The following is a 27800-nucleotide window of genomic DNA, read 5'->3' on the forward strand; positions in this document are numbered from 1 at the left end:
AAAAAGAAATAAAATAATATTCAAATCTCCAAACATGGAACCTGCACAATATATGCAGATAAAGTCAAGGAAATTAAATGGCCAAAGTGTAGTATAAATAGGACCTCTATGGTTGCCCAAAGGCACATAACAAACAACAATATTCTACAATTCATAGAATTATCTAAGATGATGATGAAAAGAATTGGGGCTTTGATGCTGCTAGCATTATTGACTCTGGTTGGCGAATGGTATGGTCGTTGTTATGGATGTTTGGAGGAAGAGAGGGTTGGTCTCTTGGAGATCCAATCTTTGATCAACCCAGATCACATTTACTTGAGAGCTTGGGTGGACGGTAGTAATTGTTGTGAGTGTATGGGATCGAGTGTGATAACACTACAAGGCGAGTGATCCAACTCTCTCTTTTCGGTGCGACGGATTTCCGCTTGGGCGATTGGGTTCTCAACGCATCTTTGTTTCAGCCTTTTAAGAATTGCAAAGTCTTACATTGAGAGAGACTGGATGGTTGGCTGCTTGGAGAATGAAGGTTAGTTCAATGTTTCTGCACTTAATTATAATCATAAAATAAATGAAGGTTGGTTGGTGTTTAATGTCAATTATCTTGCTTTGATGATTCTCTTCCAGGCTTCGAAGTCCTATCATCAAAACTGAGGAACTTGACCTAAGTGCTAACCGATTTAATAATGATAAAAGCATTTTGTCATGTTTCAATGGTAACCTTTCCACTCTCAAGTCTTTGGATCTATCAGGCACTGGGTTGACAGCTGGATCAGGTAGCTTCTATGGTAACCTTTTAGTTATTTATTTAGCTTTGAAACCTTTTCTTTTCTCCTCCTCGTATCATTTTTTTTCTATGCGTTTAATTATTTCCTTTCAATATGCTCTTGAGGAACATCATGCAGGTCTCAAAGTCTTGTCATCAAGGTTGAAAAAGCTGGAGAACCTTCATCTAAGTGGGAATAAATACAACGATAAGCATTTTTCCATCTCTAACTGGATTTTCATCCCTCAAGTCTTTGGATCTGTCAGTCAATCAGCTGACAGGATCTATCAATAGTAAGTTACATTCTCTTTATCAAGAGAATTGAAGAATTATATCTATGGAGATTTGATCTTATCCAATAATTGTTTTGCTAATAAGACAGGAAGAGATTAAAGGGATCAAAAACATTACTTGCATCTATCTTCTTCCTTAATCTATGCACTGTATATTTTTTTATGTATATCTTGCACGTAGGTTATCAACTCCAACCGATGAGGCTGGGAAAATTAGAGAACCTTTACCTGCGTGGCAATCAATTGAACATCAGCATTTTATCAATTCTGAGTGGGCTTTCTTCTCTCAAGTCTTTGGATCTATCAGGCAAATCAGCTGACAGGATCAGGTATAATACACAGTTTCTAACTAAATGCTTTCACATGACATTCTCTTAATTATATTGTTTTTTTATCAACAAAAATGAGGACGACTTTATATATATTTAATAAAAACTATCAAAAAAAACTCTCTAATACAAATCACTAGACAGGCAACGAGAGAGACTGCCGATTTCTTTATTAGAAAAACTCTCGACTGTTTTATATCAATAAAGAGAACAGCAATAAAAACCACATATTTGATATTTAATTATTGTTTGTAACCATTTATTATTTCCTCTCTTTTTAATCATGGCTTTATATTATTTTATGGTGAAATATTTGGACTATCAATAGTAAGTTACATTCTCTTTATCAAGAAAATTGAGAACTTTATATATATATATATATTATATATATATATATATATATATATATATATATAAGTATCAACGATAGCATTTCATCATGTTTGATTGCGATTTCATCTATGAAGAATTATATCTACGGAGCTTTGATCTTATCCAATAATTGTTTTTCTAATAAGACATGAAGAGATTAAAGAGATCAAAACTAGGATGATCAAAACATTACTTGCAATCTATCTTCTTCCTTAATCTATGCACTGTATATTTTTTTATGTATATCTTGTTGGTTTTCAAGTACTCCAACCGATGAGGCTGGGAAAGTTAGAGACCTTGACCTGAGTAACAATCGATTGAACAGCAGAATCTTATCAATTTTGAGTGGGCTTTCATCCCTCAAGTCTTTGGATTTGTCAGAGAATATGTTGACAGAATCAGGTATAATACATAGTTTTTTTTTTTTAAATGCATTTGAGTTTGAATGGGTTTTGAATAACATAATATGAAGCTCTCTCCTATAATATTATAATTAAGAAAATTGTAATTATTAAAACTCTCAACTGTTTTTGTCAATAAAGAGAACAACATAAAACCCACATATTTGATATTTAATTCTTGTTTGTAGCCATTTATTATTCCCTCTTTTTTTAATCAAAATATTATTATGTGGTGGAGGATATTGCCTTATAGTCGTGGTGAATGGTGAAATATTTGGACATAGAAGAAATAAAACGTGAAAAAGTTTCTAAATTTTTTTAAAACTAATTAATTAGTTTTGCAAAATTAGGCAATATGTTTCTATCTAGGATCAATTATTATTCTTGTCTTAATTACTGTTGAGATCATAACCTGGCTTCCATCTTTAACGACTTTATATCCATAAATTGTTTTTTATTTTTATTTTTTTTCCAATTACAATGATATTTAAAAATTGTTTTTAATCTTTAACGACTTTATATAATTAAATATGCGATCGCTCATGTATCATTTGTTTATGTATAATTTGAGAATCATATATCAATTGAAACATTAACTCATCAATTCTAATTATCTTTAGTCTCTATCTAAGACTTACTCTTAAAAACATTAACTCTCTTGCAGGTTTTGAGATCAAATCATCACATTTAGGGAAACTCGAGAACCTAGACCTGAGCCATAATAATATATTCAACGACAACATTTTATCACATCTGCGTGGACTTTCTTCTCTCAAGTCTTTAGATCTATCATACAATATGTTGCTAGGATCGATGACTGTCAATGGTAAAGTTATGAATATCTCTTGGCATCTTCTATTATTAACTCTATTTTTTAACAATACCTTTTGAAATCTCTAGATTTTTCAGGCAATTTGTTGTTTCTATCCAAAAATCATCTCACTATTCAATATCAATTCTCTCAGGGATACTAATTTAAGTCAAGGCTAATCATAGTTTAGTTTCTTAAATCTTAATTAATAATATTGAATGGAATGGCTATTTTCATCATGTCTCTTCTTCTTTCTTTTTCATAGGGACTTTCTTCAATTCGAGCACCCTTGAAGAATTGTATCTAGATAATACTTTCTCTCCCAATAAACTTTCTTCAGGACATTGGAGCATTGCCTGCTCTTCAAGTATTGTCTGTTGGTGAATGTGACCTCCATGGCACCCTTCCCGCTCAAGGTAAGTAACAACTCTCCATCCGCCTATAATGATTACATCACAAATAAAAGATTCTTTCAACACTATTTTGACTGTTTCAAGATAAATTGTACAGGTTGGTATGAATTGAAGAATCTGAAAGCAGTTATATCTCTTTGGAAATAATTTAGGGGTTCACTCCCAGATTGTTTGGGGAACTTGTCATCTTTACAAATATTAGATGTTTCTGAAAACCAATTTACTGGAAATATTGCCTCTAGTCCTCTTACTAACCTCATATCCCTTAAATTCCTCTCACTATCAAATAACCTCTTTGAAGTTCCCATTTCAATGAAGCCTTTTATGAACCACTCAAGCCTCAAGTTCTTCTCCAATGAGAACAACAAACTAGTAATAGAACCTGCTGCCTATGATAATTTGATTCCAAAGTTCCAATTAGTCTTTTTCCGCTTCTCAAGTAGTCCAACATCGGAAGCACTCAATGTAGATATTCCCGACTTCCTCTATTACCAATACAACTTAAGAGCCCTTGATCTCTCCCACAACAACATCACCGGAATGTTTCCATCGTGGTTGCTTAAGAACAATACACGATTGAAGCGACTATATCTGAGCGAGAACTCCTTTGTTGGTACTTTGCAATTGCCAGATCACCCATGTCCAAATATGACCCAATTAGATATATCCAACAACAACATGAACGGTCAAATTCCAAAAGATATTTGTTTGATCTTTCCAAATCTAGACACCTTAAGGATGGCCAAGAATGGATTCACAGGTTGTATTCCTTCATGTTTAGGAAATATTAGTTTTCCGGGAACTTTAGATTTATCCAACAATCAATTGTCTATAGTAAAACTAGAAAAACTAACAAAAATATGGGTTCTCAAGCTGTCAAACAACAATTTGAGTGGGCAATTACCGACCTCAGTGTTCAATTCTTCTACCTTAAAATTTCTCTACCTAAATGGTAACAACTTTTGGGGTCAGATATCAGATATTCCATTATATAGGTGGAATGACTGGATTGGGTGGAATGAATGGAATGTATTGGATTTGAGTAACAATCAATTTTCAGGCATGCTTCCGAGGAGCTTTGTTAATTTTTCATACGGTGGAGTACTTGATCTGTCCAAAAACCATTTTAAGGGTCCGATCCCAAGAGACTTTTTTTGTAAGCTTGACTACCTTGAATATTTGAACCTTTCTGAGAACAACTTGTCTGGATATGTGCCATCTTGTTTCAATCCACCACAAATAACCCATATTCATCTATCCAAAAATAGATTGAGCGGTCCATTAAAATATGGATTTTATAACAGCACTTCCCTGGTTACGATGGATCTTCGAGATAACAGCTTCACCAGCTCCATTCCAAATTGGATTGGCAATCTCTCATCATTGAGTTTTCTTCTTCTGAGGCTAATTACTTTGATGGTGAGCTCCCTGTTCAGTTATGCTTCTTAGAACAGTTAAGCATTTTTGGATGTTTCACAGAACCAGCTCTCTGGTCCACTACCCTCTTGTTTAGGCAATCTCACTTTCAAGGAAAATTCCCAGAAAGTAGTGGTTCCCCAAGCTGGTTTTCGATCAGATTACATGGTAAATGATTATGATGAAAAATGAGTCCAACACTAATGGAAAGCATTCAAAGGTTGGAAAAGGGTTTTCCACTGAACTTTACAGAAGAAGTGATAGAATTTACAACTAAAAATATGTATTATGGTTACAAGGGGAAAGTTCTCAGCTACATGTTTGGTATTGATCTCTCTAATAACAACTTCGTAGGAGCAATCCCACTAGAATTTGGAAACTTAGGTGAGATACTGTCATTAAACTTGTCACACAACAATCTCACTGGATCTATCCCTGCAACATTCTCAAACCTAAAGCAGATTGAGAGTTTGGATCTTTCTTACAACAACTTGAATGGTGCCATCCCTCCACAACTTATTGAAATTACCACACTGGAAGTTTTTAGTGTGGAGCATAATAACTTGTCAGGTAGGACACCAGAGAGAAAAAATCAGTTTGGGACCTTCGATGAAAGCTGTTACGAAGGAAATCCTTTCTTGTGTGGACCTCCATTGCAAAACAATTGTAGTGAGGAAGTAGTGCCATCACAGCTAGTGCCTGATGATGAACAAGGAGATGATGGTTTCATAGACATGGAGTTTTTCTACATCAGTTTCGGTGTATGTTACACAGTTGTGGTGATGACGATTGCAGCAGTTCTCTACATCAATCCATATTGGCGACGCAGGTGGTTGTGCATCATCGAAGACTGCATCGATACATGCTACTATTTTGTGGTGGCTAGTTTTCGCAAGTTTTCCAACTTCAGAAGGTGAATTTGTTACTGGGAAGACAGTCATTCCTAGTTTGTGATGATTGTTTGTCTAGTTATTGGGTTCTTAATTTGTAGTGTACTGTCTCTACATCAAATATATAAGCTGGACTTCTCATTCCTGAACCATTAGGAAGGGAACTGATTTGGATTGGTCATTATCTCGAGTGTGATTACTCTTTCAACTCTCAATACTTGTCTGAAATAAATGGCCAAAACCACTACTAAAGTATAAACAAAATATTCTATGCCTTTGTTTCAAGGGCGACCCCACCTCAGTTATTCATTGAAAATAAATTGCCTCATAATCAAAGTATTGAAATCGAAGCAAGAAGATCCACCTTCTTCAACAGCCTTCCTGGCCGTTTCTTTGCTCCGCTACTCATAATTTGAGTGATTGTCTTCTCTACAGCTTCACTTTTAACATGATCTCCATGCACTCTAAGCCATTCCATAACTCCAGTTTTTAAAACATCAGTCACCAATTTTTCATTATAGAATTGCTCAGAAAATATTGGCCTTATGCCTTCAAGAGTTGAGTTCCATCCTCAGTGAGTCACAAATGCACCTATTGCTTCATGATCAAGAATCAAAACTTAGAGTGCCCTTCCTCTGATAATTAGCCATTTGCCTTCCATTCTTTCCTCAAATCCTTCAGGTAAAATCTTTCTTGTCTTCTTGACTCTTTTTGTTTCTTCTAACTTACCCAGATAAACTGATGCCCAGAAGATTCGAGGCCTGCTGCAATCTCCTTAAGCTGAGAGGCAGTGAAGTTTTCCATGCTTCCAAAGCAAATATAAACAACTGAATTTGGTTTCTTTGAGTCGAGCCACTTCAAACACTCATGTTGAGAGCGATTGAGGCTTCTTTTCCTCTTCCTGATTTATCTTCAATGTCTCTATTGCATAGTGAAACCGGGCCTACGTTAATTCACACCCTCTTTAATTGACCCAACAAGACTATATCCTAACCATACAGCTTCCTCTTCTACAGATTCATGGATCACTTTATACAAAGCAGAGGAATGATTTTCTGGAAAAAGAGTGTCTTGGGAACTTACAGTAGATTTCGTTGGAACTCTTGTCTCGGGATAGTAGCATAGCTTTTTGAATCTCTGTTTCTAATCGGAACAGGGAGCAACGACAAGCTTGGAGTGGTTGCAGATTGTCTTTCTTTTGCTCATGAGGCTGCCTGTCGAAATGCTGAAGATTTGCCCGCAGCTTGTTGGAATCAAACCAAAGCCCCTTCTAAGAAAAAATTTAATGACCAAAAGGAAGAAAATCATAAAAATCTGCCTTGTGTTTAAAAAAAATCTAGTTAGATCAAAGGAGAAGATATATTATATATTCAACCTCGATTTTCTACGTTCAGGTAAAATCTTTTTTTTAATATACAGGTTACACCAAAATTTTTACTAAAATTTCGGTAGATTCCCTCTATACTGGAAGGTTCAAGTTATCAACATATACCCTATTTACACTTATAATATCTCACATCTCATAACTCAATTACGACCGAATCATCCTAGATCTCAACCCAACTCATTATCATCAACATAAAACATCTTATTCAATAACATCATATAATGTAATTCAAATGAAAGATTTAATTTCAACTATAAACATGCATGATTAAATAGGTACTTAGAGTTTCAAATATTATATTAAAGACAACACATACAAAATTTACGGATTGATATAACATCTCAAGTTTTAGGAAATAAATCATTTAATTTACTAATAATTTACATGGTAAAAAACAAAAGACAACTAAACTAGTATCACTCTTGACGCGAACCTGATGGACCTGAAGATTTGCCCTCATAAAAATCTGCCTTGTGTTTAAAAAAACACCTCCCTTTTGTTTCCTCAACATGTCAGGTCATGTTTGATGTTTGATGTTTGATGTTTGATGCCCCAGGCAAGGAAAGGGACAAAATTCTAGAAGAGATGATTCAAGATGACAAGCTCAAATATTTTTGTTACAATATCATTCTCTCTTCCCCCTTTTCTTTTCTTAATATCCCTCGTCCCGCATCATCATGATTGGTTGTGACATAGAAACCCCAGATAAAGATGAAAAAGAGCCATGCTGCAAGCTTGACATATTGTTCGGCTGCATCATTGGTATAAAACCTTGCACATTCAATGATTGCAACCGGGAATTCTCCTTCATAACTTTGATCTATGAAGTATAAATAACCAGCAAAACATTATCGGCCATATGCTTGATTTCTTCAGGTGCCAGTCAGAAAGAAAGTAACACAAACAAACTTAAGGGGATTGATAAAAATAAAATAACAAAAAAAGGGCAGAGGACAACATAAATTAGTTGAGATAAAAATAGCAATAGCAGAGTGGAATTAATGCTGGAAACTCGAGAGGATGTCGATATTGATGGAATGGAAAGATGCAAAGGGTTGTGTAAGTACTACCATTCTTATTCCCGTTTCAATACTCTCCTAAGCACACAAAAAAATGTCAAAAATGTCCTTATCAAATATGCAGTTATGATGTGAGACATTCAGAATTTCAACCTCATTTTCTATAAAATTCAACAATACTGGATATGGTTATGATTCAATGGAATAATGCAAAAGCTCAACAGTGCAGATGATACAGTGACAGGCAATGCTGATTAGGAAAACAAATTAATACAAAAGCTCAACGTGAGAAAATTGCATATAATCATGCATGGGCAGATAATGTAACACCCTGTAATTTAATATATTCGTAAAAGAACTTGGAGCCCTAACTTAAAAAATATGGGTATTTTTTTTTCTTCCACTGAACTTATCTACGACTTGTTGAAATTCCTGCTGAAATTTCGGCAAAGTTTCCCTTATACTCGAAGGTCCCAAGTTATCAACAATCATCCTGTATAATTATACTCATTTCTCAATCATATCATAATCATGTAAAACCTTAATTTCACATCATGCTTGGTACATGCATAACATTTTGCATGTTCATTTATTTCTCATTAACACACATAATTCATAAAAACAAACATTAAGATTACAAATACAAAATAATACATTTTTATGTCCTGACACTTAATGTAAAAGGAGTATTATTTCATATTACGTCATTTAGTTCGTTAAAGACAAAATACATTAATATCCATCTTCTTATTTAATCATACAAAAGAAGACTAGAGGACCTAAAAAACTACTCTTACCATGAATCTAAAGAACTTGCAATTTCTTAATGTATAGATTAAATGTAGTAAAAATAAAATATAGCATAGAAGGAAAATCACACAATACCTGCACAAGTAATTAAACATATATTCAACGATATGCAATCATAATTCTTTGAAATTCTCATTTAACCTTCCATTATTACATCTCTATTCATCATTCATGGAATCATTCAACATTTTCATTTTGTGTCTTGTTTCATCTCAAGAGCACATTTAATTCGTTATAATATCTACCATGTGATTTCTCTCTCTCTTACTCTCTATCTCTTTATGTCAATTTCAATCCCAACATTTATTATACCCATTATGGCTTTTTCATATAAATCATCAAACTCATCATGATTTCGGTCCACTTTTGGTTTATAAATTTATTCAGCTTACATATTTCTTGTGCCCATTTTGGCACATTTCGATTTTTCTTTAGATTTTACGTAAAATCTCCCCTTATCATGGAATCTATCATCATTTTCACAATATTCATATCTGATCTATTTTCAAATAATATAAATACCATACATACATCAATCTATTTAATTCATCAATCTAATCTCATTTGGCCACCATAATTAAGGCCAAATTTCATTATCCATCAATGTTATTGGCATTTTATTACACTGTTATAATTACCATCAATTTCATTAACCATTGTATCAATTACAACTCATCAATTAATATATATGATTGCATTCCTCAAGTATATAACACCTACCATGGTTAATGAACTTTTATTCTCACGTCCCAAGCGATACGATATTTGCCTACATCCTTCACAAGGATTAGGTCTTCATCAATTTATTTATTTTTAATTTATTTCTTCAATAATCCATAACATAAACACAATTTACCATTTTTGTTTAACCGTAAAGTATCATCCAACATTCCATTTATACTATGACAAGTTAATTATCTCGACACTATTAACACCACCTAAATACGTTTAACTCAAGTTGCATATTCCAGTCATTAAAAACAAAACAATGATGCCACTAGCTAGCTCATTACCGGGTAACTAGTTCCTCCGCCCATCTTATTCCACAATTTCTAATCAATATCCACCTCTTCATGGCCGAATGAATAATCCTATCAAGATGTCAATCCTCAATTTCATGAACACTTTTAATTATTCCCTATCATAAATACCATTATAATACCTCTCCCCCAAAACTTGGAAGGGAATGCTGACACAAATGAATTTCCATTAGTGTCATTAGTCTTCCATATTAGGACTGACTAATCAAGTTCATTGTAAATGCCAAAATCAATGCCACTGATTGATGTCATTGACTATTTCTAACTTGAAATAGCCAATCAGATTTTTCTTTCCATAATACATTGGAATATTTCTGAAAATGTTGATGTCAAGATTCTTGACATCATTAGCTTTCACTTCAGGAATAGCTAATCAAGTTTTGTGTGATTGCCAATATCGACAACACCGGTCTATATTATTAACTATTCTTGCCTGAGTAGTTAATCAAGTTCAGTATCCCTCATTTTCAGGGATGATTATGTCGATTTTAGTAAACCTTACTAACATCATTAGCCTTTGCATTCGGGCGCTAATCAAGTTCCAGAAACGATCATCAACGAAGTCTATTAACGTAATTCATATTTTTAAACCAATCTAGTACTCAAAGCCATTTTAATTCCTCATTTCTTTGACTTTATCCTTTCTCTGTGGTTTCACCCATAGAAGCAAAGACCAAGAATTTAATAAGTTAGTGAATTAACGCTACGTAAAAAGTGTAGGTATAAGACACCTACCAGTTGTAGAAGCTCGACTCACGCTCCCTTGTTGTTATTGTGCCTCTCCTGCAGTCTCTACTTAAGCTCCTACTATACAAGCTCTTGAGAAGTTGAGCGAATGCTTCTCCTACTTACTTTTCAATATAACATTTTGAATCAATATTTGAATCTTCCTGATTTATTCATAATATTCATAAATTCACAAAATCAAATACTTCCGTAAACAATTTCCATGAATGTATTTTATTCTCTTACTTGTCATTTAAATTCATTTATATTAGAATTTATTTACACTAACATTAACCGTCCAATTAACTCAATTCTTCATCAAAGATTTTAAATGTCCAAAGGACATGACTTTTCGTTACCGATATTTTTCTAATGTCCCAAAACATTTAATTTGTCACCAAACAATGTAATTTAACTTAAATTCTAGCAATGACTACACATGCCATTCTTCTTTTTTTTTCAAAGCATACTCAAAATGATTCTTTGTATCATAATTCAATTTACAATATCCCTTACCATGATTTCCCATTCATTTCTTCATCAAGACACATAATTTACCAAACATTCCAACACCTATTTAACTAGCATGGCCAATCACAATAAAGGTTAATTTTTCAAAGTTAGTTTCAATTTATCCCAACATACTTTCCCATATCATGCTTCCCATTCCAACAAAACCAAAGTATTAATCCACCACTATTTTTTATAGAATTTAACTATACCATCACTTATCAACACATCAAACATGACTCAAACACTTCCATCATCATTAAACCCATTACAATTATCCTTAGTCCCAAAACATACTTTTTATGTTAAACATCATATTCTCATTCAATATTTCTTAAACCAGACTTAAAACATCATTCTGTAAATTTAAAATTCAATAAATCCAAACGGTGGAATTATACATCATCATCTTTAGAATAACATATCCAAAATTAACATACATCCAATGATTAAACCTCCCTATAATAGAACAATACCGAATTGACCTGAAAATTGGAGACCTACTGTCCAGGAAGTACAATTTCTGGTAGGAGTGTTTGTTTCTAATCTTTACTGTTCAAATTTTATATAACATCTAGATGAACAATATATCCAAAATCCAGACCAATCCAATGGTGAAAAGATGATATAATGGCCGACAAACGAGGCTGTCTTGAAGGGTGATTTTCCAGAAATGTTCCTCCAGTGACAGACCTCAAACGAAGTCTGATATTGACAATCCCTCCGGTTAGAATGTAGGTGACATTGAGCATAATAATATATCCAAAAAGCAATCTAATCCAACGGTGGAAAGCCAAGATATGGTTGCCGACATTCCTGCCCGGTTGCCATCCCAAAACCCATAGTTTCAAGCCATTATCATGCAATTAATCTCAAAATTCACAAGAACAATCATTCACCCAAAATATTTACATGAACCCTAGAATTTTAAACTTGGAGGTTTTCTTCTCCTCATGCAAGAACAAGAGAGGAAAACGAAATTACTTGAGGGTATGTTCCTTACCTTTGCTACTTTAACTTATTTCAATGAATTCTTGCAAAAATATACAAAACTCATGTCCTCCTCTTTCAAGTTCTAGCTTCTACTCTTTGTTTTTCCCAAGCTTTATAACTCTTCAAGTATTAGTCACTTGATTTGTTTTCTTGGATATAATCCTCCCAAAAACACTCCCTTTCGATTTAGCTTGAAGAAATGAAAAGGAGATGAAGAAAATGGGAGAACAATGGTCTCCCTCTTGTTTACTCCATTTGTAGAGGACATGGGCTGTCTTTAAAGGAGGAGAGGGGATTTTTTTTGTAAAATTACCAAAATACCCTTATTAATGCCCCTTGTGTCATCTTCTTAATTTACCCGATTTTGAGTACTCTCGTAAAGTCTTCCCAAACTCCGATTGACATGAAATTTTAACCTAAGATAAGCCAATAAGTTTGGGGGTTTCTTATAAAATTTCAGCCCAATCCAACAATTAGATTGAGATATATCATTGATATCGTAAAACTAGACAATCAATGTCTTTTATGATAAAATATATTTCATGCATTACTTTATTTACTTAGATTCTCATGACATTTCTCCTTAATTTATCTCAATAAATTCAATATTACAACATTTATCACTAATTTGTCAAAATAAGTTTTTAGATCGGGTTTACATATCTTCTTGTTTTTCTTATTCTTTTATCCAATGAAACTCATTACTAATTTCACTAACATTACGAGTTTTACATTAAAAATCATGACTTTCATTTCGACTTCAACAATACCTTTAAATTTGTTTATGAAGATCATTCTCTATCACATGACACATTTATTATCATTCCTACTAGTTATTCATTTCTTTCATACCGAATCTCCATTACTCATTGATACATTGCTTCGATCTTATGTTTTTTATTTATCTATTTATTTTTATTTATGGGGCTTTACAGATAATCCAGAAGAAATTGCAGAGACAATTTACCTGTTGTAACTTGGCAGCAATTCCCTGGTACATTTCATTTATTTTAGGGAAATAAGTCTCCTTCATAACTTTGATCTAAGAAGTACAAATAACCAGCAAAACATTATCGGTCATATGTGATTAGTACTTAAAAGTGCATTCTCATTAAGGTTTTATATCATCGTATTGCACTAAAGTATCATTAAATTCCCTAACTACAACATGTTTTATAATAACAAGTCTGATAATATAATATATCTTTAATTTATGGTAAATGTTTATTTTGAATGCAGGTATATCTCACAATTCAAAGGATTTATTGATGTGATTAACTATTGAAAGTGAAGAGACAAAAAGAGGACTAGGCTAAGAGAAGAGATGCTGGTTCAATTCCAAACTCGAACACCATTCGGTTATTGGATCATAACTGGAGTTGTAGAACTCGGATTTAGGTCTACTTTATATGAATCGAAAAGCTAAGACATAGACCTACAACTTTCATGAAGAGTCCAAGACTCAAATCTGCCATTTTCAAGTTCAGATCTTAGGAACAACGGAGAAGTCGGAACCTGTCCTGCAGCTCGGACACTGTTCGGTTTTCAGCTCATATCTTGAGTTCTAGAAGTCCAAATGATCTCTGGTTTTTTTTGTTGGAAAGCTAAGACAATTGCCCACAGCTTTAATGGAACAAAGGGCTCTAATTATGATGTTAGCAATGACGTTTTGACCAGCCAACAATATCAATAACCAGCCAATAATGTCAAGAACCAGCAGCCAACATTGTCAAAAACCAGCCACCAAATCAATGGTTGGCCACCAACTAAATAGTTTTTCAACCAATCAATAGTTCTAATTTTTAGCCTATAAAAGGAGGCATTTGCCATGTATTTATATATTATTTTTCAGATCAAAATCATCTTCTTGCTTTCTCTCTTTGTAATGTTCAACTTTTCTTTCATGCTATATTAATATCTTGTTTATGCTTTTTTTCATTTCCTTTCCTATACTTAGTTAACTTATATCATGTTTATGTTCTTTATTGTTTATTTATGTTTTTCTTCTTCATTATGTTTAGCTAAGTTAATTATGTCAAGGTGAAAAGGTTTCACTAGTGGTGTTAGAATAGATATAATATAAACTTAACATGGACTTTAATGTTTATATCCAAGAAAGATTGTTATTAACATGTTTTATCTTTTTATCTTACTAATTCTTAATACCTTGCTTAATGTTTAATCTAGATTTGTGTTGTATAACACTTGGTACATCAAATGCTTGATCCTTCATAGTTTTCGGCCGACATCATTATTATGATAGGAACTTGATTTGTTGTTAACATAAACTAGCAACATGAATGCCTGATGATATTTATAAGTATGGTGTTACTTAGATAAGATAATTAATATGATCATGTTAACAATTTATAATGAGCTAATAACGATAAATCATCCGATTGGAACCTCCTTTGTGTGTGGTTTCCAGTTGAGTAATAAAAAGAGTTTATATTATATTTATTTGAAATACCATTAGTGAATCCTCTAACCTTTACATTTGTTTTTATTATTGTTTAATCCTTACATCAACCTTACCTCTCAAAGCTCTCTTTATTATTACTACTACTATTATTATTATTTACATTCTTGTTATATTATATGTACGTTAAGTATGCTCTGTGTTTGATCAAGGATCCTGACATTGTTGGTCTTGCCTTGTTCATTCGCATCAGAAATCTGTTTATATTATATAATATATCTCTTTAATATTTTCATAAACTCAGTATATAGGCTGGAAACCTGTGACCCGATCTTTTAGATCATTCTCAGGTATAACAACGCCACGTACTGAGTATTATTATTATTACTCTTAGTATTACTATTATTATTGTTGTTATTGTTGTTGTTGTTATCGTGTTGTTATTTATAATTTATACAATTAACCTCCCTGTGGTTCGACCCCGGTCTTGCCGGGTTATTTATTACTTCGACACTCCTGCACTTGGGAGAAGACATCAATCTTTTGGTCGTGTCAAGTTTTTTGGCGCCGTTGCCGGGGAAGGTAAGTATTGTATAAATTATATATTTCTTTTATTTTCTTTTGTTTTTACTTTTATTTGTTTTTTCTAATTTTTGTTCTTTTTCTTTTCTTTTCTTTGCACTTGCATGAGAGTTTGGACACGTACATTAAGTGGTAGACTTTCTAGGAAATCCTCATTTTCTTTAGAAAACATGGCCGAAGAAGATAACCAGTCAATTCATAATGAGAATAATGAGAATAATGAGAATAATGAGAATAATCGTGCGAGAACACTTAAAGATCACATGAATCCAATAAGAACAAGTGCACCATCATGTATTGTTTTTCCTCCTGATGCGTCTCATTTTAATTTTAAGCCAGGTATTATTCAACTTTTACCCACTTTTCATGGCTTAGAATTGGAAAATCCATACTTGCATTTAAGAGAATTTGAAGAAGTTTGTAACACCTATAATGACTTAAATTGTAGCATGAACACCATCAGATTAAAGCTTTTTCCTTTTTCATTAAAAGATAAAGCTAAAACATGGCTACAAAATATTAGGTCAGGATCCATTCGTGCTTGGGATGAAATGCAACAACAGTTTTTAAAGAAGTTTTTCCCTTCTCATAGAACAAACTCTTTCAAAAGACAAATCACCACTTTCACTCAAAAACCAGGAGAAACATTTTACAAGTGTTGGGATAGATATAAAGACTTGCTTAACACCTGTCCTCATCATGGTTTTGAAAAGATGGAGATTGGTTTCACAATTTTTATGAAGGGTTAACACCTAAAGATAGGCAAATGGTGGAATTGATGTGCAATGGAACTTTTGAAGATAAAGACCCTGATGAAGCAATGGAGTACCTAGACTTGTTAGCTGAAAATGCTCAAAATTGGGACACCACAGGCACGTGTGAGGCACCAGGTAAAACTCAACCTCATACATCTAATGGAGGCATGTACAACCTTAGGGAAGATCATGACCTCCAAGCCAAATTTACATCTTTAGCTAAAAAAGTTGAGGCACTAGAATTAAAAAAGAGTGGTCAGTTTAAAATCTGTTCAAGAAATTGTGTGTCAAATTTGTGAAACTAATGAACACTCAACCAATGATTGTCCAACTTTGCCTTCTTTTTAAGGAATGTCTCCATGAACAAGCCAATGCTTTAAATAGTTTTCAAAGGCCAAGTAATAACCCATACTCACAAACATACAACCCTGGTTGGAGAAATCACCCAAATTTCAGTTGGAAGAATGGTAACAATAATGCACAAACTTCACAGCCACCATTTCAAGCACACCATAATTTTCAAAATTCTCATGGATATGCACCTCCTTATGTTCCCCCTCCTAGAAGAAATCTTGAGGAAACACTGCATACATTCATTGAAAAGCAAGAGACAATCAACACTCAAAATGCTCAAACCATGGCAGATCTAAAAGATACTCTTGCAAAGTTCACATCTGCTCTTAGTTTTCAGGAGAAAGGTAAGTTTCCATCTCAACCACAACAAAATCCCAAAGGGCAATACAATTCAAGTGCAAGTGGTTCCGGAAAACCAACATATGGATCAAGTCAAATCAGTCACTACTCTCCGTAGTGGTAAGGTTATTGAAAAACCCACTCTTGAACCTTGTGAGAAAGATGAAGAGTCTATCTCTGAGGGTAAGGAAGGGGTTGAACCTGAACATTGCAAAGAAAAGGCTGATTCACCGCCAGCACTTCCATTTCCTCATGCCATGACCAAACAAAGGAAAGTCAATCATAATTCTGATATCTTTGAGACTTTCAAACAGGTAAAGATCAATATACCTTTGTTAGATGCTATTAAACAGGTACCGTCTTATGCTAAATTTTTGAAAGATCTGTGCACTGTGAAAAGAAAACTGAATGTGAAAAAGAAAGCCTTTTTAGCCGAACAAGTAAGTGCCATTCTTCAAAATGATAATGCTTTGAAATATAAAGACCCTGGTTGTCCTACAATTTCTTGCTTTATTGGAGAACATAAAATTGACAGAGCTTTACTTGATCTTGGAGCTAGTGTGAATTTACTTCCATATTCGGTTTTTCAAAGTCTCAATCTAGGTGAGTTGAAACCTACTGCTGTAACTCTTTTACTTGCTGATAGATCTGTAAAAGTGCCTAGAGGAATAGTTGAAGATGTGTTAGTACAAGTTGATAAATTCATCTTTCCTGTGGATTTTATGGTGTTGGATAGACAACCTGTTGAAGCATGCAATCCAATTCCTGTTATTTTAGGACGTCCATTTCTTGCAACCTCTAATGCATTAATTAATTGTAGGAATGGAGTGATGAAGTTATCTTTTGGAAACATGACATTAGAGATGAATGTTTTTAACATTTACAAGCAACCTGGAGATAATAATGATTTACAGGAAGTAGATTTTATTGAAAAATTAATCTATGATCAATTTGAAAATTCTTCCAGTGAAACTGAGTTTAATGAATCTGAAGATTTGCAAATGGTTTATTTTCAGGAAAAGTCAAAGGCAAATAGTTGGAGACCAAAAATTGAGGAATTGCCACCACGATCAATTGAGTCCATACCTTCAAGTGTTCAACCACCAAAACCCGATTTGAAGCCATTACCATTTAATCTCAAATACTCATTTTTGGGAGAAAATGAAACTTTTCCGGTAATAATTTCTTCCAAACTTAATGTTCATCAAGAAGGTAAGTTATTACAAACTCTGAAAATGCACAAAAATGCATTAGGATGGACCATAGCTGACATAAAAGGAATTAGCCCTTTGATTTGCACACACAAGATTTATTTGGAGGAAAATGCTAAACCATCTAGAGAAATGCAACGAAGGCTTAATCCTAATATGAAAGAAGTAGTGAAAAATGAAGTCATTAAGCTTCTAGATAATGGAATCATTTATCCTATTTCTGACAGCAAATGGGTAAGTCCTACCCAAGTTGTACCCAAAAAGTCTGGAGTTACTGTGATAACAAATGAGAAGAATGAGTTAATTCCAACTAGGACTATTACTGGTTGGCGCATGTGCATTGACTATAGGAAACTTAATTCAATGACTAGAAAAAGATCATTTTCCTTTACCTTTCATGGATCAAATCCTAGAAAGAGTTGCAGGTCATGAATTTTATTGTTTCCTAGATGGCTATTCAGGTTACAATCAAATTGAAATTGCATTTGAAGATCAAGAGAAAACTACTTTCACATGTCCATTTGGTACGTTTGCATATCGAAGGATGCCTTTTGGATTATGTAATGCACCAGCCACGTTTCAAAGATGCATGCTTAGCATATTCAGTGATATGGTTGAACGTTTTCTTGAAATTTTATGGATGACTTTTCTGTTTTTGGTGATTCATTTGATGATTGTTTAAATAACTTGGAAAAGGTTTTGAACAGGTGTGAAGAGAAGAATCTTGTGCTGAATTGGGAAAAATGTCATTTTATGGTAACAAATGGTATTGTTCTTGGTCACATTGTTTCATCAATAGGAATTGAGGTTGACAAATCTAAAATCGAGTTAATTGCCAACTTACCAGCACCAAAATCTATTAAAAATGTTAGATCATTCTTAGGACATGCTGGTTTTTATAGAAGGTTCATCAAAGATTTTAGTGTAATATCTAAGCCATTATGTAACCTTCTAACAAAGGATAATGTTTTTGAATGGACTGAACATTGTGAAGAAGCCTTTGTTAAACTTAAAAGCTTGCTTACTTCTGCTCCTGTTATTCAACCTCCTGATTGGTCATTACCTTTTGAAATAATGTGTGATGCTAGTGATTATGCCGTGGGTGCTGTTTTAGGACAAAGAAAAGACAAGAAACCTTATGTGATTTACTATGCAAGTAAAACTTTAAATAGTGCTCAAATGAATTACACTACCACTGAAAAGGAATTACTTGCAGTAGTATTTGCATGTGAAAAATTCAGATCTTATCTTGTTGGCTCACCTGTTATTGTTTTTAGCGATCATGCAGCGTTGAAATATCTTCTTTCTAAGAAGGATTCTAAGGCTAGATTGGTGCGGTGGATTTTGTTACTTCAAGAATTCGATATCACAATCAAGGATAAGAAAGGCACCGAAAATGTTGTCGCGGATCATTTGTCAAGATTGACAACTGATTCAAGATCTGACATCACACCAATTAATGACTACTTTCCTGATGAATCTTTACTTTCTATCTCTACAATGCCTTGGTTTGCTAATATTGTTAATTTTCTTGTTTCAGGACATTTGCCAGCTCATTGGAGTACTCAAGACAAAAGAAAGTTCTTGAACGAAGTGAAGAACTTTTATTGGGATGACCCTTACTTATTCAAATATTGTCCTGATCAAAATATTTCGAAGATGCATTCCCGACAATGAGGTAAGTAGTGTTATTAAATTTTGTCATTCTGAGGCCTGTGGGGGTCATTTCTCATCAAGAAAGACAACTGCAAAAATCTTACAATGTGGATTTTATTGGCCCACCATGTTTAAAGATACGCATGCATTCTGCAAAACTTGTGAAAACTGTCAAAAGTTAGGATCTATTTCAAAACGTCACATGATGCCTTTAAATACTATTCTTGTCATTGAAATCTTTGACTGTTGGGGTATAGATTTTATGGGTCCATTTCCTCCATCATTTGGTTTTGTTTACATATTAGTCGCAGTAGACTATGTTTCAAAATGGATAGAGGCAATTCCAAGTCGTAATAATGATCATAAAACAGTGATCAAGTTTTTAAGAGACAATATTTTGAGTCGATTTGGAATCCCTCGGGCCATGATAAGTGATGGTGGAACACATTTCTGTAACAAGTCATTTGAGTCTTTAATGAAGAAATATGGAATTACACACAAAGTTACCACCCCTTATCACCCCCAGACAAATGGACAAGTAGAACTTGCTAATAGGGAGATCAAACAAATCTTGGAGAAAACCGTTAACCCTAATAGGAAAGACTGGTCTTTAAGACTTAATGATGCACTTTGGGCTTATCGAACTGCTTATAAAACATCATTAGGTATGTCACCTTATAGACTAGTTTATGGGAAACCTTGTCACTTGCCTGTGGAAATTGAACATAAAAGCTTATTGGGCTATTAAAAGCTTTCAATTCAAACCTTGATGATGCTAGTCAGCTGCGAAAATTACAAATAAATGAGCTTGAGGAAATAAGAAATGATGCATATGACAATTCAAAAATTCATAAAGCAAGAATCAAAGACTTTCATGACAAGAAAATACTGAGAAAAACATTTAATGTTGGTCAAAAAGTGTTGCTTTATAATTCTCGACTCCATTTATTTCCTGGAAAACTAAGATCAAGATGGAGCGGTCCTTTCATTGTGAAACATGTGTATCCATATGGGGCCTGTGATATTGAGAATCCAAAGAATGGCAATGTTTTCAAGGTAAATGGGCATCGTTTAAAAGTTTATTTTGACAATTTTTCAGTTGAAAATGACTATATTGAATTGAGTGATCCTGTATATAAAGATTGATTTTTTTTTTCCTCACATTGTTTTGTGTTTTGGTATAACTTTTGTTTTTCTAGTCTCTCTTTCACCCCGGTCAAATGGCGGATAACGGTACTCCGTGACTTAAGTCGGTTCTTTCAGTTTCCCAAATTACTGATATTTGTATATATTTGTACAATTCTCTGCTCTTTCTCCCTTCTTTGAATCTTTTCCCCAATTCTCATTTGAAAATGGACACCACTCTTGAAAAGTTGAAAAGGTATTTTCCCGCTCTGCCTCTAAATGCAATTACAAAAATTTACCGTGCTAGGTGTGCAAGATTGAGGTTGTTAATGAATCATGGAATTCCTGAAGATATTCGCTGGCTAATTGAAGCAAAGGTATGATTATCAGGTGAGTCCTCTAATTCTTTCATTTCACACATGCCTGGAACAGGTACAAGCACTTTTGCAAAGAAACGTCGTGCAAAACGACTGAAAGTCTGTCACAGATGTGCCAGATGGACTTGTAATGTGACATGTCGTTCTTTAGGAATGGTATCTGTAAACCGTGAAGATAAGATACAATTCATTAAGGATGGACTGAGTAAGGGGTCTTTAGATAATCTTTTGTTGACCCTTGAGACGCATCCTAGTGGAGATGTGCATCGTGTAATTCATGATTTATGGCCACAATTCCATAAAGAACATGATCGACTTAGTCTTGGGAATCTGACTAAAAAAAGACCCTGTTTGCCAGTTTTTAAGAAAACTGGATGGGAAGCCTATCCCCGACCCATAGAGGGCGTTTAAGCCGTTCTTGAACGTAAAACCAAGGGAAGATGTGAGCCACAATCACAACTACCTGTACATACATGATTTGTCAACATAAATAAATAACTAAATAAAGAGCGAGAGAGAGAGAGTGTGAGACAACAGCTGGCCTACATATAGGTGGTATGATTGCATTTTCAAATTCTCATCTATAAATTTCTTCTTTTCCTACCCTTCATTTCTACTCAACCCATACATTCATCAAATATAGAAGTGTGTAGACATGGCAGGTTCCTCAAGTCATCCCATCAGAAATATTTGTGTTTTCGGTGGATCCAGTCCTGGGAAAGAAAAAGAGTTTTTAGAATCAGCAAATCATCTTGGTTGGGTACTAGCTGAGAGAAAGATTCATTTAGTTTATGGGGGAGGTAGCCTTGGGTTAATGGGAGGTGTGTCAATGGCTGCATTAATGGGAGGCAGTCAAGTTTTGGGGGTTGTCCCCAAAGCTTTAGCACAAGGGGACCTCATTGGAAAAACAATTGGAGAGGAAGTATGGGTCCCCACAATGTCTGATCGGATGAATACAATGTTTAACCATGCTGACGCCTTCATTGCCTTACCAGGTGGTCTGGGCACATTGGAAGAGATCTTTCATATTTCCTCTTGGGCCCAACTGCACATTCACCATAAACCCATAGGTTTATTAAATGTTAATGGTTTTTATGATAAGTTACTGTCTTTCCTTGATCATGCTGTGGAACAGGAATTTCTAACATCTTCGGCACGACAAATCATAATCTCTGCTGCTACTGCTGAACAATTGATTGACCAACTACAATCTTTCATCCCTGTAATTGATCCCTCCATGAGTCGCCTAAATTGGTCAACTACGGAAAGCCGTAAAAAGCTTAAATTGGATTTGAGCCTTAGTTTGTAAAAACTTTTGTGTCTTTTGTTTTTATTATTATGTTTTGTTATTTCTTATATTTGTTTAAGTGTGTTTCAGGTTTGTCAGTGTTTGCTGTTTCAGGTGATGTCTTCTATACTCTTTCTTTCTGCCTTAGCACATTGAGGACAATGTCTCGTTTTGGTTGGGGGGAGAGGGTAGTTGATATATTAAAAAAAAAAAAAAAAATTATTAACTAACTGTGTTTTCTATTATTAAAACAATTTGACAACATTGTTATTAGGGATAGCAGAGTATAGAGTCAGTTTTTATTACCTCTTGAGACACATCTTAGTAAGTATCTTTATTAGGATGGTAGAGTAAGGAGGAAATTTTATTGACTCTAGAGACGCATCTTAATAAGTATCATTACCAAGGTCTATCATAATACTTCTTGAAATATTCAGGTTTACAAACTCTCACATTGTTATCACTTAATTCTGCTTATATACTCATTTAATAAGTATTCTTAAACCTTCATTTTCACACACACACACTTTAACATATGATTGTGGGTTGCATATTGGATTTTTACATTATTCATGTTCTTTTGTTAAAGGTAACAACTAAAGGAAAGGGATAGTATATAATAAAAAAAAAAAAAACAAACAAATTGAATTAAAAAAAAAAAAAAAAAGTAGATAAGTTTGGTTTCGTAGCCTCCTTGATTTAAGCAATTAAGCCCGAAGGGTGTTTTAACACCTAGTACCCTAAAGTCAACTGACTTGGGAGCTATTGGCCCAATGCTTGTTATATGGGTTGAGGAGAAAGCTTAAGGGAATCAAACATTGCACTATCTACATATCAGTATCTACAACCCGAGTTACTAAGCTCGTAGGGGTGTCTCAACACCTGATGCCCTAAGACCAACTGGTCTGGGAGTCATTAGCTTAAAGCTCGCTATATGGGTTAATGATGCATTGTGTTTTAAGTTATATGTATATATATAAAAAAAAAAAAAAGTATTAATCCCAACCCAAGGCAGTTAACCTTAGAAAAACATTAGAACATAATATTGTTTTCTTCCAATAAAAGCCCCATAATTTATGTTTTCATACATTGAGCACATAAAAGAAGGTTTATTAATATCTTGTTTAAAAAGTATAAAGCAGATATATAAATTTAATGAGAGTTTGTTTATCTGGATAGATTAATGGAAGTTGAATGATGAATGCCTTGCTTTGTGGAACTTGCAAATTGTTTTTCTATTTTAACGCTTTGATTACTAGGGACTAGTAATAAGCTGGTTGGGGGGTGTGATTAGTACTTAAAAGTGCATTCTCATTAAGGTTTTATATCATCGTATTGCACTAAAGTATCATTAAATTCCCTAACTACAACATGTTTTATAATAACAAGTCTGATAATATAATATATCTTTAATTTATGGTAAATGTTTATTTTGAATGCAGGTATATCTCACAATTCAAAGGATTTATTGATGTGATTAACTATTGAAAGTGAAGAGACAAAAAGAGGACTAGGCTAAGAGAAGAGATGCTGGTTCAATTCCAAACTCGAACACCATTCGGTTATTGGATCATAACTGGAGTTGTAGAACTCGGATTTAGGTCTACTTTATATGAATCGAAAAGCTAAGACATAGACCTACAACTTTCATGAAGAGTCCAAGACTCAAATCTGCCATTTTCAAGTTCAGATCTTAGGAACAACGGAGAAGTCGGAACCTGTCCTGCAGCTCGGACACTGTTCGGTTTTCAGCTCATATCTTGAGTTCTAGAAGTCCAAATGATCTCTGGTTTTTTTTTGTTGGAAAGCTAAGACAATTGCCCACAGCTTTAATGGAACAAAGGGCTCTAATTATGATGTTAGCAATGACGTTTTGACCAGCCAACAATATCAATAACCAGCCAATAATGTCAAGAACCAGCAGCCAACATTGTCAAAAACCAGCCCACCAAATCAATGGTTGGCCACCAACTAAATAGTTTTTCAACCAATCAATAGTTCTAATTTTTAGCCTATAAAAGGAGGCATTTGCCATGTATTTATATATTATTTTTCAGATCAAAATCATCTTCTTGCTTTCTCTCTTTGTAATGTTCAACTTTTCTTTCATGCTATATTAATATCTTGTTTATGCTTTTTTTCATTTCCTTTCCTATACTTAGTTAACTTATATCATGTTTATGTTCTTATATTGTTTATTTATGTTTTTCTTCTTCATTATGTTTAGCTAAGTTAATTATGTCAAGGTGAAAAGGTTTCACTAGTGGTGTTAGAATAGATATAATATAAACTTAACATGGACTTTAATGTTTATATCCAAGAAAGATTGTTATTAACATGTTTTATCTTTTTATCTTACTAATTCTTAATACCTTGCTTAATGTTTAATCTAGATTTGTGTTGTATAACACTTGGTACATCAAATGCTTGATCCTTCATAGTTTTCGGCCGACATCATTATTATGATAGGAACTTGATTTGTTGTTAACATAAACTAGCAACATGAATGCCTGATGATATTTATAAGTATGGGGTTACTTAGATAAGATAATTAATATGATCATGTTAACAATTTATAATGAGCTAATAACGATAAATCATCCGATTGGAACCTCCTTTGTGTGTGGTTTCCAGTTGAGTAATAAAAAAGAGTTTATATTATATTTATTTGAAATACCATTAGTGAATCCTCTAACCTTGACATTTGTTTTTATTATTGTTTAATCCTTACATCAACCTTACCTCTCAAAGCTCTCTTTATTATTACTACTACTATTATTATTATTTTACATTCTTGTTATATTATATGTACGTTAAGTATGCTCTGTGTTTGATCAAGGATCCTGACATTGTTGGTCTTGCCTTGTTCATTCGCATCAGAAATTTGTTTATATTATATAATATATCTCTTTAATATATTTCATAAACTCAGTACATAGGCTGGAAACCTGTGACCCGATCTTTTAGATCATTCTCAGGTATAACAACGCCACGTACTGAGTATTATTATTATTACTCTTAGTATTACTATTATTATTGTTGTTATTGTTGTTGTTGTTATCGTGTTGTTATTTATAATTTATACAATTAACCTCCCTGTGGTTCGACCCCGGTCTTGCCGGGTTATTTATTACTTCGACACTCCTGCACTTGGGAGAAGACATCAATCTTTTGGTCGTGTCAATATGCTTTTTCTTCAGGTGCCAGTCAGAAAGAAAGTAACACAAACAAACTTAAGGGAATTGATAAAAAAAAAGAAAAAAAAAGGGGGCAGAGGACAGCATAAATTAGTTAAGATAAAAATAGCATGACCCCTGTTCATGCTGGAAACTCAAGAGGATGTCGATATTGATGGAATGGAAAGATGCAAAGGGCTGTGCTACCTGTGTAAGTACACCTTTAGACAAGATGAAGGGGTTGGTTACGTTCAGTTAGTTTGTCTCCCTGCAAACTACTCATCATTGTTTTCTGCTGTTCTAGCTCAAGTCAATGGATGTCACAACTTTAGCAACGCTTCTTAGCCTTAGATCCTAAGCATGACCATTCTTATTCCCGTTTCAATACTCTCCTAAGCACACAAAAAGAATGTTGTCGCACGTGTGCGGCGTCGCGGCGAAAAACTACATGTTGTTCCATTTTCTTAATCTACAATGTAAATCTATCTATATCTATGGGGATACAAGAAAATATTGTCTTTTGTGGGTAGAAAATGGAATGGGAGTCGCCACCTAGTATTTTGGTCACTAGGAACCCTAACTGGTCTTAGAGATCGGGTACGGGGACTGGTTGCGTAAAAGGAAGGTATTAGCACCCCAAATACGCCTTACCTAAGGTAAGCTGCATTGTTTTATTATCTGATAAAACTAAGGTGTTATTGTACTTCTAGTTGTTGGTCTGTCTATGGTTCAAGAAAAATCCTCCTCAGTAAGAAGGTCTTTATCTTATCGGGTAAAATCCTAACCGTTCTAACGTTTATACCAAAACTTTATTAATAATATTTAGGAATACGTTTTACGTATAAATTCGTAATCCCAAATACTAAAAGAAAACAAAAAAGATTTTTTAGAATTTTTGAAATATTGGCCTAGTTCTCATGGCTTGAATAAACTGGTTATTAAAGCCAAAATGCATGCTAATACATATATTGTTTTGAAAAATTTTTCTTTGTTGTGTGAAAATATGATGTTATAATATTTTATATATATATATTGGAGAGACTAGGCCGTATTTTAAAACAAAAACAATTTTTTGGAAAAATATTATTTTTTATGTTTTGACGAAAAATCGGGTATTTTAATACTGGGTTTGTATCCTTACGGTATAAAAATACTAAACCAACATTAATCCACCTTAATAAAAATATGCAGGAAAAATCAACAATATTTTTAAGGACTTTTGGAATTTTTTTTTTAAAGTAAAAACGTTTTTTATTTTGAAAATCTTTGATGTTTTGACAAAAAACCGGGTATTTTAATAATGAATTATATATCTCTACGATATAGAAATACAAACCATTATTAAGCAATTTTGACAAAAATGCAAGAAAATCAACAATATGTTTCAAAGATTTTTCAAAAATATTTTTTCTTATTTTTATACATATAATATGCAAAGATTTTTTTATTTATTTTATAAAATTATAACACAACACACACACACCCACACACACACACACACACACATATATATAATTCACGTCCTGCGTGAACAGTAGGACGTGAATTATATTTCACGCCTACTATTCATGCAGTGAACAGTAGGCAAGGAGGAAGAAGAAGAAGAAGAGGAGGAAAAGAAAAGGAAGGAGGAGGAAAGGAAGAGGGGCTCACTTGGCCGAAGAGGTTGTGGCTGCTGTGATGAGGTGGTTCAGCCGGTGGTTGCAGCGGTGGAGTTGGAGGAAGAGGGTGTTGTTTTCCTGTTGCAGAGGAAGAAAGAAGAAGAAGAAAAAATCTGCAGAAATTGGGCAAAAATGCTGGTTTTTGGCTGACTTTGGACCTGAATTTCTCAACCCTCAGATCATCAAATCCGACTCTATTTATAGGCTATGGAAGAGGGAAATCTTGTCTACGTTGGGGGAAAATTTCAGCCCTTGATTTAGTTGGGAAGCATCTCAACCGTTGGCTCAAAGTGTGCACCTCGAGGCTCAAGGCTGTGAACTGCCCGAGGTGGCCACTTTGAGCCACTCAACGGAGCCGCTTCTAACTTTTTCGACCCGATCGGACCATTCTCCGGGATAAAGGGGTTTCATGTTGATATTTTGGTGCATGTTTTGTCGGATTTAAAGGCCACACGAGCCGGAAAATGCGCCTAGAAAGCAGCTACTCAGGTAGCTTTTTGAGGAAGAAAGTGAATAGTAACAGGCGACGTGTCACCTGGTTTCCTTGCGCCATCTTTTAAATTAGTCCTCCAGTTTTCAATTTCTTCAATTTAACCCCGGATCAATCCAATACAACCCCCCTATTTACGCGCCTTTTCCAAATTGATCCCTGGTTTCGGATTTTCTCAATTAAGTCCCTAATTA

General features: G+C 34.0%; 2 protein-coding genes and 1 pseudogene across 2 annotated transcripts; 2 read left to right on the forward strand and 1 right to left on the reverse strand.

The window, feature by feature from the left end:
* Positions 1-633: 633 nt before the first annotated feature.
* Positions 634-3395, forward strand: LOC118038115 (uncharacterized). The gene is made up of 6 exons (XM_035044416.2): positions 634-773; positions 903-1056; positions 1238-1385; positions 2020-2159; positions 2823-2984; positions 3235-3395. Exons 3-6 carry the CDS (start codon positions 1255-1257, stop codon positions 3351-3353), a joined length of 552 nt encoding a protein of 183 aa, XP_034900307.2. The 5' UTR covers positions 634-773; positions 903-1056; positions 1238-1254; the 3' UTR covers positions 3354-3395.
* On the forward strand, positions 3365-5715 carry LOC118038112 (cuscuta receptor 1-like). Its single transcript, XM_035044414.2, has 5 exons — positions 3365-3385; positions 3480-3483; positions 3585-4801; positions 4862-4966; positions 5098-5715. The coding sequence occupies exons 1-5, from the start codon at positions 3365-3367 to the stop codon at positions 5713-5715; spliced, it is 1965 nt and encodes a 654-aa protein (XP_034900305.2).
* A 10054-nt stretch (positions 5716-15769) lies between these two features.
* Positions 15770-15880, reverse strand: LOC118038119 (small nucleolar RNA R71; annotated as a pseudogene).
* Positions 15881-27800: the final 11920 nt, after the last annotated feature.

The sequence above is a fragment of the Populus alba genome, chromosome 3 (assembly GCF_005239225.2).
Source record: "Populus alba chromosome 3, ASM523922v2, whole genome shotgun sequence".
Classification (NCBI taxonomy): Eukaryota; Viridiplantae; Streptophyta; class Magnoliopsida; order Malpighiales; family Salicaceae; genus Populus; species Populus alba.